Source organism: Netta rufina, assembly GCF_964035555.1.
Source record: "Netta rufina genome assembly, chromosome: 13".
In the NCBI taxonomy this organism is placed as follows: Eukaryota; Metazoa; Chordata; class Aves; order Anseriformes; family Anatidae; genus Netta; species Netta rufina.
In genome coordinates, this window is record NC_140136.1 from 4,796,487 (window position 1) to 4,813,923 (window position 17,437).

At 37.6% G+C, this 17,437-nt stretch overlaps 1 protein-coding gene across 1 annotated transcript in view; it reads right to left on the reverse strand.

The window, feature by feature from the left end:
• The window catches only part of PLCG2 (phospholipase C gamma 2), a gene marked incomplete at its 5' end in the record, with an annotated part of 57,145 nt that overhangs the window by 25,398 nt on the left and 14,310 nt on the right, over positions 1–17,437 (reverse strand). Inside the window, 12 exons of the mRNA XM_084294897.1 lie at positions 182–350; positions 1,185–1,305; positions 2,299–2,384; positions 3,682–3,800; positions 3,973–4,074; positions 5,215–5,287; positions 6,465–6,508; positions 7,889–7,972; positions 8,676–8,760; positions 12,617–12,664; positions 14,160–14,253; positions 16,405–16,545. Of these exons, the coding sequence (XP_084151023.1) occupies positions 182–350; positions 1,185–1,305; positions 2,299–2,384; positions 3,682–3,800; positions 3,973–4,074; positions 5,215–5,287; positions 6,465–6,508; positions 7,889–7,972; positions 8,676–8,760; positions 12,617–12,664; positions 14,160–14,253; positions 16,405–16,545 (1,166 nt within the window). The remainder of the gene's footprint in view (positions 1–181; positions 351–1,184; positions 1,306–2,298; positions 2,385–3,681; positions 3,801–3,972; positions 4,075–5,214; positions 5,288–6,464; positions 6,509–7,888; positions 7,973–8,675; positions 8,761–12,616; positions 12,665–14,159; positions 14,254–16,404; positions 16,546–17,437) is intronic.

The window sequence follows — 17,437 nt, forward strand, 5'->3', positions numbered from 1 at the left end:
AAGTATTTTAATAGGTATCTTTATGGAACTCCATACAATATTATGAATTTTAACTAGTACACACTTCTAGCATGGGGTTTCTTGTCTCTTCAACAGAAACCAACAGTTAAGTTGTGAAGCCAGCTGACAACTTCAGCTCTTGTTTTTATACTTTATCTACAAGCACACAACACAAGCCTACCTTGATGATGATTTTTTCTTTCAGCTGGGTTGGTGATGGTAGCTGATCTGCACTGGCTTCAACTGGTTTAGTTAAAAGCTGATCCCCGAACACCTCCTTGAATACTCTGGCCATGTATCGCTGCTGTTCCACACTACAGTGCTCTTCAATTGACAGAATGACTGGGTATCTTTGAAGAAAACAAAAGAAAATTAAGACATTCAGTTTCTTTTTGATTCAACTGACAAGGCAAGGAAAACACCACATTCCGTCAACCCCTAGATCAAAGAAAGTATTTGAAGCAAGCACAAAGAAAAAAGGAATAGATGCACAACAGATAAAGTCAGAAGGGACCTGTGGAGGCCATCTAGCCCAAATCCCTTCTTTGGGAAGGTCCAATTCATAAGTTAGATCAGGTTGCTCAGAGATACGTTCAGCCAAGTTTTGAATATCTGCAAGGACAAAGATTCCTTTAGTGTTTTGGGAACAGTTTCAGTGTTAAGTGTTCTCGCTCCCAATTGTTGGCTAATACTTTTTATGTTAAGGACATCTCAGCACAAGGTTTGGAAGGGCAAAGCAGAGAGGCAGATTAAAATTCATGTTATCAGTTCAGGATTCTCTCCTAAGACCTCCCTACAACATGACTATCAACCCAATAGATACATTGCTTGTCACTTGTAGTTTGTTTTGATCTTTTTTTTTTTTTTTTTTTAATAAATTAATTAATTTAAAAAAAAAAAAAAGTCATACTGTTCAGGATTTGACGTTTCACACTTCAGTTCAGTAAAAGAAGACAAGTGAGGAGACAGGAATCCCTTTTAGGGTATTAACTTCCCCAGCAGTAAATTGTTATGTAGCAGCATCTTTTCTCAAAGACAAATCAATTAAAAACTCGTGTTGTGCAATAATGAAAACCAGGATGACATAATTTCATTGTTTCTTTTATCTTTAAATCACAGGGAAAAAAGTTCAGGAAGGTCTAAGCATTCAAAAACAGGCTTAAGAAATATAAATCAAAGCTTACTCAGATGCAACAAAGGCATGATCTTTGATTGCTTGTACTACATCATCAAATTTGATCTTTGTTGTCCGTGTCCATCCATGGTAAATAATGGGTTTCCCATCAGGACCATCCCAGCAGTCCACTAGGAAAGACAAGCAGTGGAAAAATCAAGACACCAAGTAGTTACTTAACTCTAATAAAAGGAATACAATGTACATTCAGTTCTTCAGAGCGTTTCATACATGGATTCATATATTCATTTCTAATAAAATATTCTTAGATGAATTTGTCTATCTTACGGAGGAAATTATATTGTTCTTACTGAAGTGAACTTAAGTAAATTACAGTATAATTTTTTCCCAAAGCATTATTATGTGGGAATCTGGAAAGAATTCAAGCAGCTAAAACTTGTTTACAAGTTTACATTAATTTTCCATGTAGAAATACATTCTAACAAGTTGGTTGCATATCTATTTTTCTGATTCTAACCCTGAAACTCTGAGACACCTTTTGAAACACCCAAACTGAATGGAGTCTCTTGTTAATTGTTACAAATGTAAACCAGGAACTAGCTTAATAAGAAAGTGGTCAACAACATGAAATTCAAGTCAAACCTTTTAATAAAGAACACAGACACTGGGTTGAAGAAGCATACAGACTTAGTAGAGAACAATGACACAAAGACATCAACTGATTTACATGCAAGTTAAACAGGATGACAAATAGCACCAAATTACAAAAATCTGAGACTTAGGCTTGTCTGTATTATGACGAAGGCAAATAAGCTTTTCACCTATCTACACTGCACAAGTAATTCAAATTTAAATCTTATGCTTTTATATAGCAGATCAAAGATTGAATTGTTTGTGTACAGTGAGAGAGTCAGACAGAACTTCTTGGAACTCCCAGGGAACAAGGACCAGAGCAAGCAAACAGAGCAATAATGAGGCATAACAAAAACTATTTAGGGAATCAGGGTTTTCATATGACTAACTAAAATTATAAAAAAAAAAAAAAAAAAAGAAAGAAACAAACTAGTTCTTCATTTCGGTTCTTTTTTCTTTCTTGGTAAACAGGGGAAACCCTGCTTATATGAAGAGTATGTTATAAACCACTCCACAAGTTCATTACTCACACTCAATACATCGGCATCCCATTCTAAGGCACCTGATGTAAGCTTCTGTGGAGGATTCACTTCGAAGCTGGTCTCCTGTCAGATATCTAAGGGATAAAAGAAAATTGTAAGAGAAGACAGGCAACCAGTTTCAATTATTTCCCACTCACTCACTGGGCAAAATGTTTTCTCCTGTTATGAAGGCTGTATGTTGACTGGTTGGGTTTTTTTCCAAACTTGCTATGGAAGAACTGGGCTCTGCAGAACCAGATACTATCAGATTTTTGAATAGACAAAATTATAGAAGGTTAATTTTCAATCAACTCTGACAGGTTCCTGTAGAAAAAAACATAAGCTCTGCACATATGCATAGCTGATCACGTTGAGACATAATCACAGTGGAGGGATGAGTATTTGGAGTGATACCACACCCTATACTTCAAGTTATCTAGCAGCTATATCCATATCCACTTCATTTCATTCCCTGCAGTATTTAATTTGTTCACCTCTCCTTACTCTCTTTACATGCTCTTTCTTTTTATTACAATGCCAGATGAGAAAAATTCCCATTCATTTGAAGAAAGTTCAACTCAACACCACATAGGATTTAACTTTAGCTAAAGAGCTTGCACACCATTTATTATCAACGAAAAGGGCTGGATGCCTTAGGCACAAACTATGGAAATAAGCAGCTAAGTTACTAAGCATAGAACACTTCCAGATTGTCTTCCAGACAAAGACAATGAATAGCCAAGCCCTGATCAGCAGGTATGCTAATTTAAAGTCCCCATATTCTTTTCCTGCTCAGTAACAAACCTTTTCTGCTTTTTGACATTGTAAACTGTCAACATATCTATCAATAGTGCATACCACCACTACGTCCTTTCCCAACACAACAAACCCACTGCCCCTTAGATCACACTAGCAGCATGGGATCTTCCCACAGGACAAGCTGGATCCTTACAGCATTCTTACGTTCAGGTACAACTGATGTTGAAATAGGCTTAGCAAACGCTGCTGGTGCTTGGATAAAAGAGAAGCTCCTTCAGTAACTTTGATTTCTGAAAACATAGAGGCTAGAACAGTTTGAAGTTGAGACTAATTTTTCTAACATAACTCGGAGTTTGAGGGTGTGTTTTTTTTTGTTTGTTTGTTTTGGGTTTTTGTTTTTTTTTTTTTTTTTGCAGCAGAGCTTATTAAGTCTCAAAGTCTACGTAAGATTAAGAGAAGGGGAGAAAGGAAACCCACATGCTGTTTTTGCCACATTTACATCACACTTCAGGAAGACTTCACATATCCAGACAGTATATTTCTGGATATTATAATTTAAAATGTTTTACTTTCTCCTAACATGTGCCAGGTCTGTTTGAACAGAGATAGATAATGGGACTTCTGATAACTTACGTGTTATGAGAGGAAGAAATCCAGTAATGGGACAAAGGATTATTCATGTCCTGCACATCTATTGAATCATATTTCTCATCCCAAATACTGTTTTCTTTTGCAAAAAGGTAAGTGAGGAACTAAAATGCAAAGAGAGAGACCGAATTTAAATGTTTTAATCATACAAGAACATAAGAAACACAACAATGTAGCAGGAATATCCCAAAGGATCTGTCAACCAATAAACAAACTAGGAACTAGCAGCAAAAGAAAAAATCCATGAGAAACCATTACAAAGCATCATCAGTTTACCTCATCAACAAAGAGGAAGGGTTCAGCAGTTTCTCTCATAGTGTCATCTATAAATTTGGTCATTCGTTCTCGGACTTTACTCAGATCTTGTGCCCAAGACTCCTTCAGATAACAAAGTAGAAAACAAATTTAGATGTGGTGATATGCTATATAAAATCTGACAAAGAACAGAACCCTACAGCTGTGATTAAAGCTTCCATTTCAGATAGCTTACTGACAGTATATTTCTTTGTACTCACATCTTAAGAGTTTCCTCTACGATGTTGAAGAGGGAAAAAATAGCTGAGTACCTTTATATAGATTGAAGGCCCACGAGATCCACACACTATGTATGTACATATATGCATGCACGCACACAGGAAAAAGCTGGCCTCCTTGAAATATATGCCTTAACTATATTCTGTTCACACATCTAAGTGCAATCTGAATGTACTTTTAACACAGTGAAATAAGGAGAAAAAGAAATTAGCAATCTTATACAGGAAGCATAGATCTCACTTTTCATTCATATTTGCAAACCTGCAGTTCATCAGTACCTAACAAATATAACACTAGCTAAAAGGCATAGGAGGCAAAGAACTGCAATGTGGACAAATTCCAACAGCAGTCTTAGACCCACTCCATTATATCCTTTGTGAAAGTATAGCCTTAAAGATTGGCCTATATATCAAATTATGATTTTTCTTCCACAGTGTCTGTGCTAAATAAGATAACAGAAGGCCATGAAGACAGTTCCAGTACCCGCTTCCACCCTTATCTGCTTGCTGGTATGGAACATCAGACTGGCCCATTCAAGAAGAAAATTACCTTTGACTCGAATGCAGGCAGTCAGCTCAGCTTTTTACATACAAGCTGATAAAATGGGGCCATGGCCAAGGTATTACCCCTAGCTGTATCTATGGTGACAGCTGTAACTAGGCCAGGCTATCATGCAGGGTTTATTTCCAACCTTGTCTGTTTATCTACATGACAAAACGAAGACCTGCTGAAACATTATTTACTTTTTCCTGCCTCTCTTCTTCTGGTGCACCTTCAGAGACTTTTATATGGATGAAAAATAATAGTTTTTGTGAACTTCAACAGCGGCAAATAAGAAGAAATCTTTCCAAGACCTAGTAACCTAGTATCATAGCTGACATCAATCACATTCTGTGTCATATCTTTTTCTATATATATTTTTTTAAGGAGCACATAATATTATGAGACAGCAAAAAGAGCTCAAAATTTCTGTAACATTCCCACCTGCTGCTCATGTAGCAGGAATCTCTGAAAGTCATGGAGATGAACTGCTGAAGCATCTGGGCGGTCAGTATTTCTTTAAAAAAATAAAGAGAGAAAGGAAAAGTGAATCTAAAGAAACAACAGAGAAAGTGTCATCAGATGTCATAGAAGAAAATGTCAGGATTTTGTATCTTGCATTTACAGTATAAATGTGCTGCCGCCAGGAAGAAACTTTTTATAACTTCAGTGGAATTGAGATGAGGCTTGTAATATTGTATTACCTAATCACTGTAATTTGAGCCTTTAAATAAAACCTCCTAGAGTCCTGATATAATTTTGATAATGATTCATTGGGAAAAATACCAAATCTCTGTTCATTGATCTGTAGCAAATGAACAGCATTCACTTCACAGGTCTTCTCTTAAGTTTATTTGAGGAACATGGAGAGACTGTTCTTTTGAATTATCACCAAGCCACACATCCACAGATGATTCCCTTCCATGTATTATCTACCACAGTAGATTGCCTGAGTAAAACTTCTTGAAGAAAGATGCAAAAATGCAGCCACAACAACAAAAAAGCAGCACAGCTGCTTTCCGTTTTGTAGGACACAAATGTTGCATCATCTGGTACCAATAAGGCATTTATAACCTTGCACATCCTTGAGAAATCTGTGGTTTAAAGCAGTCTCACCAGTTTAATTTACACAGCGTGACCAAGGGCTAGGGAAATGCATGGTATACTTAGAACAAACTTTTAAAACAACTTCCTTCATCTGTGGTGATATTCAAAGCTACGATAAACTGGTTTAATTTGTGGTCAAAATAGTAGCAGCAGCACCTGAGACCTCCCTTTTCATTCTGTACACATTTTACTAAATTTTCAAAGTCCACCAAGTGAAATTTGTAGAAACTGTGTTTCTACAGTGTTCCGCTCGAGTCCAGGCAAAGCCTGTGCACCACACCACTCCAGTTTCAAGTTTTTCCATCAAATTGTCCTTCACTAGTTCTGTTCCGCACTTGGTAAAATCTAAACATGTCAATTTGGTTGTTTGAGTCCATGCCATTTTTCTTCTAGTCAGATGGTAAAAAACATTCAAACAACATCCAGAACTTATTCCCATGATAACTTCAGCTTTCTGAATGCAATAAGATCTATAATTTCTTTTCACTTACTAAAGCATAAGAACAAGAGCCAGTGATGTAATTAGAAAGTCCTGCAGCACTGCTACCATATGTGTACTATTTGGAAAAATAATACAAGAGCCTTACCCAAGAATGAACACAGAGGAATCCTTTTTGAATTCATCGAGAATCTTTAAAAAGAAAAAAAGGGGTGGCAGACAAGATTAAAAAAAAGAAATAAAAGAACATGCAATTTTCCATCTCATGACGACTACTGGTTTGGACAAGGAAAAAACATGCACTTCCACTCTAGAAAAGCTGCATGCAAGTTGTCAAGATACATTTTGAATTAAACACAGTAGGAAAAAAACTGCCAAGGGTGGTGATTGCATGTCAAGCCTTCCAATGTAAAGGCACATAATTCTCAGGCAAAATGCTTGCCATTGATAAGACTGAGTTTTCTGTGGAGGTTTTATTGTTTGATAGCTCACAAACATCGGAATTATGTATCTTCCATCATATTTATGCATTTGAATGTAAACTCTAAATTGCTCCCAGCTTGGAGCAGCCTAGTTACAGATCACAGGAAACTTATCAACTGCCCCATAGCAGTTGTTGAGCAAATTGAGGAGTTTCTTTGAAATGATCCACAAGTGGCGATAACATGAGTTTAAGGAAGTCAGATAACCTCTTTATTTTGTGTTTTACTCTTCAACCTTCTGCTTAAGATAAATTTCTAGACTTTCATAATCAAAAATAAAACCTTATCAGTACATGGAGATTAATAATTACTTCACAACAATTTCAGCATCACTTTTAAGCAGCACAAGAAAGCACTACTGCCAAAAGAATCAACATTGGCTTTCACTATCAAAGTTTCCATTTCAACAACTGCAAGTTAAGTTAACAATATGCATGTCATCAATAAAGATATGTATGCAAGTAATTTCAAAGCATCTGTTTTCACACAGTTACAAACAGTTCCTAATTTTCAGAGTCACTAAACGCATGCAGGTTCCAACTTCATGAATCTTTGCAATTAATACAAGGAAACAGTAGTCAGGCAGTTAATCCACTGCATTTATTTTTCATGAGCACTGTCTGAAGCACATCATGCTCTGGACTCAGCGCTTGTCATCTCTGAGCATGAGACACAAGAACAATAGCTGTTACTTGATGTTCAGGATATACCCCAGTAGTTTACAGAATGTTCCTTGTAATGCAAGATTAATACAAGTATGAAAAAATATTGCTTCTACCAGCAAACAGATCAACCAAACCAAATGTAAAGACATTCTAGATACTAAACAAACTCACAAGAAAAATTCTTCCTAGAAACCCCATTATATCTGTGCATATTTTTGCTACCAATATACAAGAAACAACGTGAATGACTTTTTCATCCTCTTCAGCCAATTGTTGATGGTGACTGTTAACTTGACATCAAGCACAGTACTATAGCCTTTCTGTTACAAGAATGAGGAAAGACAAAAATGCTAATAAAAAAACAGCATTCACTCTTTATTCTGATCAGTTTAACATTATGAAGACTAATTATAAAAAAAGCTTACCGATCTCTGTTGTTCAAACATGATTTTCTTGTAGAACAAATGAAATTGTTCAAAACTAAGTTCTTCTTTGTGAGCACCTATTTCCTACAATAGAAAGTAGCACATAGTGAATTTAGAATTCCCTGAAATGCATTTGCACAGCATAGAAGTTACTTCTAGCAGCCACCCTCTCACATGTTCAGTTCTACTCTGACTTCATTTGTTCTATGTTTGAGGATTATTTCCTTTTTCTATTTTTTTTTGTTTAAGAACACAAACAAGTAAATAGGCTCTTGGTTCGTGACACAGTACTCCTAAGCCCACATCTTTGGCATTTCTGTTGCTGGAGCAACAGAAGCAAAAATGTATGCTTTAAGGGTGGCGAATTACAAAGCAGGAAAAGGTGGGGATATTTAAAATTCCTGTAGGAATGGAAAGGACCTTCAGAAGCTAATAGTATTACCATAAATTGGAAGAAATAAATTATTACTTTGATCATATTGCAAAAGAATTCTTATATATGAATTTTATCTTCAATATCCAACAGTTTCCTGTGCACTTGTACAGACAGTATCAGCACCAGAGCTCCAAGCCCAGTGCTAACTTTAGGCAATCCTACAATGAAAAGTAGGAACATTTATGTCTGTATTTTCTTAAAGTCTTACATACTGGCAAAATCAAACTTAGAAAATCAGTATAATTTATTTAACTGTACATGGTAGCAAACAAAAATACATGTAGTAACCTGAACAGAAATATCAACACCTATCAGATAACACAAAACAGATAGAATTTATCAGGTAATTACCGCAAATTTATCCTTCAAGAACTTCATGCTGCTCACTTTGAAATTTACTTGGGGAAGGACAGTTTTCAGCTCTCTAAGACTAATACTGGAAAAAAAGAAAAGATAGAGAAAAAAAAAAAACACACAACTTTGTTGTAATAAGCCAGCTACTATAGATAATACTAAATATCTATAGATATGGATTTTTTTTTAATCAACAAAAAACTGTTACTACTGAAACATTTTGGATAGGACTCATCTCTCATAATTACTAACTCCTATAAACTTAACACCTACATGTAAGCAAGCTAGACACATTTTCTAGTTAGTGGGGAGAAACAGGCATGTCAACTATTTGGGGCATTAAGCTTTTAAACAATACAGTGATGTATATAAATACATCAAGTATTTCACAGAATCACAGAACGCAATACATAGATACAAAGCTACACTTATTGCTGCAACACTGGCCACACCACTCGAATCATGTCCAGTGTATACGTCAGATATTTTTTTGTTGATGGAAGACTATATTAGAAACAAAACTGTAAATAGCTCCATCTGAAAAACTCAATTTCCTTCACATCTTCCCATTCTTTCAATCTCAGACGTTTCTCTCATCAGCCTTCACTTCTGTAGCTATGGCTTCCTTCAGTACAACTTCAGAGCAGATCACAATACATCATGTACTTATCCTCCAAGAGTAAATGGGAGGTAGGGCCATGCTATGATAATTCTTGCATGAACAAAATGAGGGTTGATTTCTATAGGAGCCGGCTGCCTAAATGCTTTAAATGTGCAGTTGGTATAGGTGAGGCAATCCAACAGCTCACTGCTGTTACAAGAAGCAACCTCTCTGTTTGCTCCTGTTGTTATGGTCCCATTGCTTCCATAGGCCACAGCGTGGACACTCAAACCTTCTACTAACCTGATTCAACTTTCTAGACCAGCAAAAAAAATAAGGCAAAAAGGAGAACTAGTCTTCAACTCTTCCACCAGCTTCATGAGCTTGTTTAGCTCACCTTGTGTCCAAATTAGCGTCATACCCAGAATAAGGAAAGAGTCTTGAGTGCCTGAATAGAAGCACGTAAAGATGGTGGAAGAAAAGGGCAGAGTGAGACTTCCCCCATTGAGTGGCACCAAGCTGGTAGAAAAATTTGGTCATCCCCTGCAGCAACTTTTCAGTGGCCTGCTCTTCTACTTATCTTTAGATAGCAAAGAACAGAAATTAGGTCTCGTGCTAGGACTGAGTCTCAAACACTGAGTAGGTACTACTGTGAGGCCTCAATGAGAAAGACACGGCATTAAAGAGGGACATGTGAGGGGCACAGGGACAAGTCCTAGACTGGAAGGTGAGGGGAATAAAAACCCACAGCTGCAAAGAAAAGCACGGAAAAGACAAGAGAACATAGGCACAATATCTGTGGGTGCTATGGCCAATGCCCACAAGACATTTGCCTTGTTTTCTTGGGTACTGTTGGCACTGCATTAAGGTGCTCTGCCTTGACCTCCAGTGCAATTCATAAGCCATTAACTCTGTGCAAATAAACAGGATCAGAACAGAGTCACCCGAAAGCAACAAAAGCAATTAGCACCTCGACAAAAGTAACACTTCTGTTCTACAGCATCCATACAAGCACCTGCCCTGTGAGAGATTCTCATCTCCATTGTGTAAAGAGGGAAAGAGGAAAAGCAAGAAGGAACTTAGCCAAAATCCACGCCAAAGCCAGATTAGAGTTCAGGAAATTCCTGGCTTTCCACCCTGTCGCCAGACCTCTGGAAAAAAAAGCACTCCTTTTAGGAGGAAGAAGGAGCACTCTGCTCATATCCCAAACACCAAAAACAAGCAATTTCCTCTGGCAAGACAAACACAAGCCAAAACAAAGAGCTGGGACTTCATTACCCCTGGCAAAAATTCAACCTGTGAAGCAGGACTTGCCTGGAAGCCCAACCTTTACAATTACCCTCCCTAGAAACTGCAGCACTAAACAAAACCTAAACAAAAACAAAGTCCACTTCAAATTCCTTTCCTGAAGTTTTCTAAAAGCCTGGATCATCTACCAAAGGAACAAATCACTGCATTCTCCACAGCACAAAACCCCGAGATCCTAAGCAGACTGCTTTGTACCAATGAAACAACCCTTAAACACCCCAGGGAACCTCTTCGGCAGACATATCACCAGCTCCAGCTTCTGTGCCTTTAACATTTGCTTTTGCTTCATGGTCCTCTCCCCCAGACGCCTTCATAGTATGGCTAGTTTTACAAAACACGTCAGCAGGTGTAAGCCAACACCTCTTTGTTGTAAAGGACGATATTTGGCTTTTCATCGTTCTGGCCATCTTTGGAAACACTGCTCACACTGAAGCAAGCCACACAACAGCGCAGGCTGTCTGCAGAAGGGTGTTATTTCCTGCCGTAACAGTCTTATTCGCACAGTGAAACGTTGTGCTTCATTTTGCTTTCAGGAAAAGGCCTAAATGAGAGGAAACACACGTTCTTTTCCACACTGAATTACACCTTAGAAAAAAAAAAAAAAAAACAAAAACAGAACACTACAAAGAACAAAATCATGATAAAGTAATATATGTGGGGAAAAGGAGGGTAACATTCTTCACAGTTTTGCACGTTTTCTGGCAACTCTAACCAGAGGTGTGCAGATGAATTCATTTAGAAAGTCTCCTTTGTTATGCAAGAGCTACAAAATCTACTTCACACATGAAGCTGAAACAAGCTACTGAAATCCAAACATACAAAGCAACGCAGCACATGAGAGCCTACAACCCATATGTGGTTGTTTTTTTGTTGTTTTTTGTTTGTTTGCCTTTTTAGACACGAGAAGCATCAGCTCAGAGGTAATTCTTTGGCTTTGGCCTATTCAAATATAGGGCAAAAACACAAACCCAGATAGCCAAGCCAATTGCACGAAATTGTATTCAATGCAGCAAGCCCTCAAAAAAGAAAAAAGGCAAAAAAAAAAAAAAAACACCCCACACAACCCGCAACCAGAGATTTTTGCCCTTACTCTAAACAACTAACTAGGCTTCCTTCTACAGCTATGCTCAAGAGTATATTTGTTTCCCACTGTTAAAGTAACTCTTTCACACATTACCCTGTTGTATCAATAGTCTTCCTCCTGTCCCCTAATACACTCAGGCATCTCTTATCTCTTCTTCCCCTAAATATTCTGTTCTGTTCTCATCGCAGCTCTGACCCCTGCAGGAAAGTATTCATGTTATTGCTGGGACAACCCTGTCTCTGGATATATCCGGTGTTGGTGCCGTGACTAGTTTCAAACTAAATACCACAAATATTAGTCATGGTTAAACCCCATCAGGATCGAAACCAGGTAAGGCTAACCATCTGAACACTGACCCCGGACCTTTAGCAGCACACATTGAAATCTGCTTACACGGCTCCATTGTTACGAGTGCCCAAACAAGCTTTTAAAAGCTGGTTCTGGTCTGTCTACATCAGGCCACGGTTGCTCCAATGCAAACATGCTTCAGCAATGAGTGAAGAACTTGTGGCGAATCTGCACAGGAAAGCTGACAGCAGGTTATACAAACCACTCTGCTGGGGTCCAACTTGCCCCCAGGAAGAATTGAAGGGCAAATGCCGCTGCAAAGCAAGCAGCCTAACAAACCTGAATCTCTGCACTAAGACTGGGAGAAGGCAACCACCTTTCTTTATACTGGCAGAGTAAATCTACACTAACAGCAGAGCATTTATTTCTCATCACTTGTTTCCTCATATTACATAATGAATATAAGTGAATGTTATGAACATGCTACATTTAGCAAAAGGCAAAACACATGTTGTTAAAGCAAGAGCAAATACCATTTTCAGAGGTCTCATATTTTATATCTCAGGCAAATTAGTAGTTATTTCTCCTCATTCCGTGTTACAGTCTGCAATGAAAGTTCACTAAAAACAAACTGAACATAAAAAGCGAGCCTCTTACCTATTTCTTCTAGTCTGATCAACAGAATAGATCTGCTTTCTCAGCCAGCTTGAGGAAAAGGAGAAAAAAATGAGAGAAAAGAATTTGAGAATTATTAAAAAAGATCAATTAAATATCAAAATCCAGAGACAAAATTCAACAGAAGTATTTAAAAATCAGAACATACGTCACTAAGTAAAGCAAACATATTTCCAGCATAACATCTAAGTATTCAATCAGTTTTATAACCCTAGTTGTAAATACATACTATTCTGCTGCTTAATATTGCATTTTAAGGCCACATAAACAACACAGGAAAGGGAAGGGTGTGCACAGCACAAAGGAATAAACAACCAGAAACAGTAAAAATGTAAATTGATACAGTGGGCCAAGACTTCAGCTAATCTAGAGTTACTCCGCCACGTCAATGATCTACGTCAGCTGAGGCTGGTGACTGAAAGATCTTATATGCATAAAAATTAAAAAAGAGGGGGAAGGGAGGGGGGCTTAGGGAATTTTTAAGAAAATCCTGATTAAAACGCATGTCAGTTTTAGGTACAGAGCAAAATACTATTAGCAGTATTCATAGTAAATATATACATGCAGTTTTGATCTAAAGGATGATCACAGCGCGCCAGTATTAAGCTTATCTTCATTTCTCTACAGAAATCACTTTGTCCACTGCACAAACATAGCCTGAAACCTAGTAGCACTTTGTATAACAGCTCTCTGCAATACCACACAATACATGTATATAAAGGCAGAAGGAAGTGAAGAATACTTTCTCCCCAGCTGAAATTACAAGTAGGTAAAGACAACATCAATGTCAATATCAAAGTTGAAAAAGTCAGGTAGACTTCAAGGACAGGGAATATATCCTTTGTATCCTTAAAACAGGTAATAGCAGTGACTCACCCCCAACACAAAAGTCAGCAGTGATGAAAAGCAATCAAGTACAGAGACAGTGTTAAAAGCTTGTCAACAAAATTGGCATTCTGAACATTAGCAGTTTCGAGCACAACATCTTCAGAAGCATTAAGGGTGCATTTTCACCATCATATTGCTGTCTGCTAAAAAGTAACTGTTTAAAATGTTCATTTTTATCCTGGCTCTCCCAGGTGAGCTGATCACATTACCATATGGTGCAATGCTGTCAACAGGCGAAACTGTAAATGTGCACATGGGAATCATGGGGACACAGAAGCTGAAACATGGACATCTACCAGATCAAGCCTTTTGTGACTGCATAAGACATTTGAATTTTCCAAGAACTCAACACAGATCAGATGACCTTGATATTGCATTCAGAGATGTTGTTTTTCTGTGGTACATAGAAGAAGGCAAACTGCAAGTTCACAGCAGTGTATGAGAAGTGCAGTTCCAGAACATGTAGATAGCCAAATAGACATGGAGAGTTTCCGTAGGAGCTTTCTGTATCACACACAAACTGGCTAGTAGTAACTGGCAGGTAGCACTTGTTGCACTTCAATAATTTCTTTGGCATTTTCCACTTTACATTCCAAAGAGATGTCAAGTCTCACAAAGTGAAAATATTCCTACGTACCTCTCCATGATTGCAGGTGTGGGAGCACTCATGACTTCTTGATACAAGATATTCAAGCCACACAACCATTTATCAGCATCATCTTTAGAATCAGCTGAAAAAAAATAATATGCTGTGAGAAACATATAAAAGTAGGACATAACTTGTGATGTCTCTAGATAAACGCTAGTACACAGAGATGCTGGTTAACCTTTCTCCTTGATAGATCTCATTGCATAAGTCCATGTTGTTAATTCTAGAACTAGTAGCACAGTGTAAATTTGAGGGTGAGAGGACCAGTCATGGAAACTCTGACAGAACATCTGCTTCCCAGATTAGGTAAATTTCAGCATCTCACCAGAAAGATTATGAAACTGTTGCTGAGTTCTTACCGTAACATAATCAAACTTCGTTTTCTCCCCAGGGACCTAGATCACGAGCAACTTGAAGCACACAGAAAAGTGAATTCAGTGTGTCATAGCATAAACCTAGCTTGTGATATTCCAAGCAACCTACAAGAAAGTTGTAAAGCGCTAGCTTCTGATGAACACAACTACCTCCTCTTTTCATAATCACGCCTCTAAACACAGATTGTCCCAGACTACGCCTAGGCAAGAGGAACAGAAAGGAAGCAAAGTATGAAATTAATGTAGCTTATATAGAGAATCATAGAATCATTTAAGTTGGAAAAGACCTCTAAGATAACACATCCTAATACAAGGTAAATTTTAAAAAGGTCTACGCAGCTTAACACTGTAACTCAGGTGCATATGCCTTCCAACCTCACAAGCTGGTTTACGTTTATAGCTAGTTTGCCTTTCCATTTCCCAAAACAGAAGAGTCCTCTACATCAGTTAACATGATCACATGTGTAACATTTCAACCCTACAGAAGCATGATCATGGACTGTGTTCTGGATACAGCCTTCCCTGAGAAATGCCAATTAAACCATTCTGAGGGCCTTGAATGAGATGCTGTCTTTACAGCATTCAGTTGGACAAAGTCCATTATCTTTATCAAGCTGGTTCTGAAACTTCATGAAGGCATTCTTCAATTATAACAGCTCTTAAAAAAAATACTTTCACACAGGAGCTCTAATTTGTGCAAAATCTTTAACTAACTTCAAAGTAAAACAGTTTCTCAAAATATGAAGATTACGTTTTATTTAAATGTATTTTCAAACAATGCTTTATCCTCCAAGGATAAAACTAGAACCCAGCCTCAGCTCCCCATGGAAATGTTTTTCAATTAGCTACAATTTCAGAAAGAACATCCACTACCAATGCCAAACCAATTCTTCTCCCAAGACAATTCTGGCCTTTATGACAGCCACCATTCCCTTCTAAGTAGGGACCATTTTATATTGTTTAAAAAAAAAAAAACAGAGTGCTTTAACAAGGAAAAGGATTTCCCCCTTAATTGAAAGTTATATCAGTCGTGCTGTTCTCAGTTCAGCATTATGACAATATACCTCAACATACTGAGTGTTTTCAAAGTACTGGCAGAAATCTGGTTTTGAGAACTGCCATGGAGGCAGGGTGGGGGGTGTTGGAGGAAATCAATCTGAAATACCTGGCACAGCTGCACTTATTCAAAATTTTCAGACCTCATCCAGCAATGGTAAAACTTGATCTGAAGTTAAAAATCTATTACACTGGATTAGTGACAAACGGTCTTTAATTACCTGTGTATTGGACTGTAAAACCAGGCTTCCAGTTCTGTGATCTATAGACAATTAATTCCCACATATACATGAAACATTTGCTAGCTCCCTAGGAGTACATAATTCCTACATTAAATAAATAAATAAAAAGTAATGCTAGTGTTACAGTGCCTAGGAAGTGATATATTGATAAACACATACTAAGAGACATGATATTAATTAGTGCTTAAATAGCTGTTGCCTTCTAATGAGCAACAAGCATTCATCTTCTTAAAACACAGAGCTGTTGACCTGTACAGTGCAGGACAGACTGCAGCAAGTGACTCATGTATTACATCCACAAGTTATACAACTGTTCTGTTTGGACAATGTAAGGAAAAAGTCTCACACAATACACTCTTTGACAGCAAAATGTTACAAATGGAGCAGTTCAAAGACATTAAGGGCTGGCTGAGTAAAAGGTCTCGGGTTTTGTACATTTGGTGCACTCCTGAACTGCCAAGGGCAAAAAAATCACAGTATTCTTTACATTACTATTTCATCAGTGTATTCGATTGTTCAATTGCTAGGTTTAAAGAGGAAACGAAGAAGAAAAAGGTTTACCTGCTAAACTTAAGGTGTTGAGGACAAACTGGGTACCATAAAAAACAGTAAAGCAGTGTTCTTCTCTGTGCCTTGCTTTGCAACGCTCAAAGTCCTTTGAATTCTTTCCTGGGCGAATTTCTTTTATTTCCATCAGATCCACTAAAAGGAAAAAACAGTAAGTCAGTCAGTACAACTGCACTTGAGTTCCAGCAGAGCCTGAAACAACAAAACTAAAAACTCAAAGCACATACATGTATATAATCCGTACATATGTAGTTATAAATTTTTATAGGGCAAGAAATGAAAATTGCACCAGCCTGCAATCCACAACTAAACGACTCATTGTATTACTGACTAATACACAACAGCAGAGAAGGACCAAAAAAAGAAGAAAAGTAACTTGTCATTTCATCATTTTTATCATTTGATTATCACTGACTAACCACGGGCAAAGTTTGTATGCGTAGTCCCTTTGGGTTACAGAAGATATGTTTTCATAAATGGAATTTACACTAAGAAATTTCCAATTGCCATGCCAACCATTCAGAGACAAAAGAACAATACAACTTCTAGCTTACCCACCTAAAAAGAATGAGTTAGATCTTAGATAGTCAACTAGCACCCCAGTACAGCCACTGACACTCATATGAAGGAATATTTAAAGAAAGTATATTTGGCACCCTCCAGAAAGTAAAGAGAAAATGCAGCCCAATAATTAATTTTTTTTTTGAGCCTTCTCCTGGACAACTGCAAGCAGATCTCTTGTCATTTAATATAATCTCTTGCAGCACTTTCAATGTGCTGCTTTCTACAGAACACAGGCACTCATAGCCAAACGGTAGTGACACACGAGCACACATCTCAAGCCAGCTCCCTTTTTGTCAAGCCCTTTTCATACCGCCTGCATAAGAGCAGTGAGACAGCACTGAAATAGAAATATGTGCAGTCTCAAGATAAGATACTTATTAGAAAACTGAGGAAGTGGTTTTGCTCTGCCTGTGGACCAGACAAATAAACAGCTCTTCCCACTTCTGGACAGTCCTGACTTACA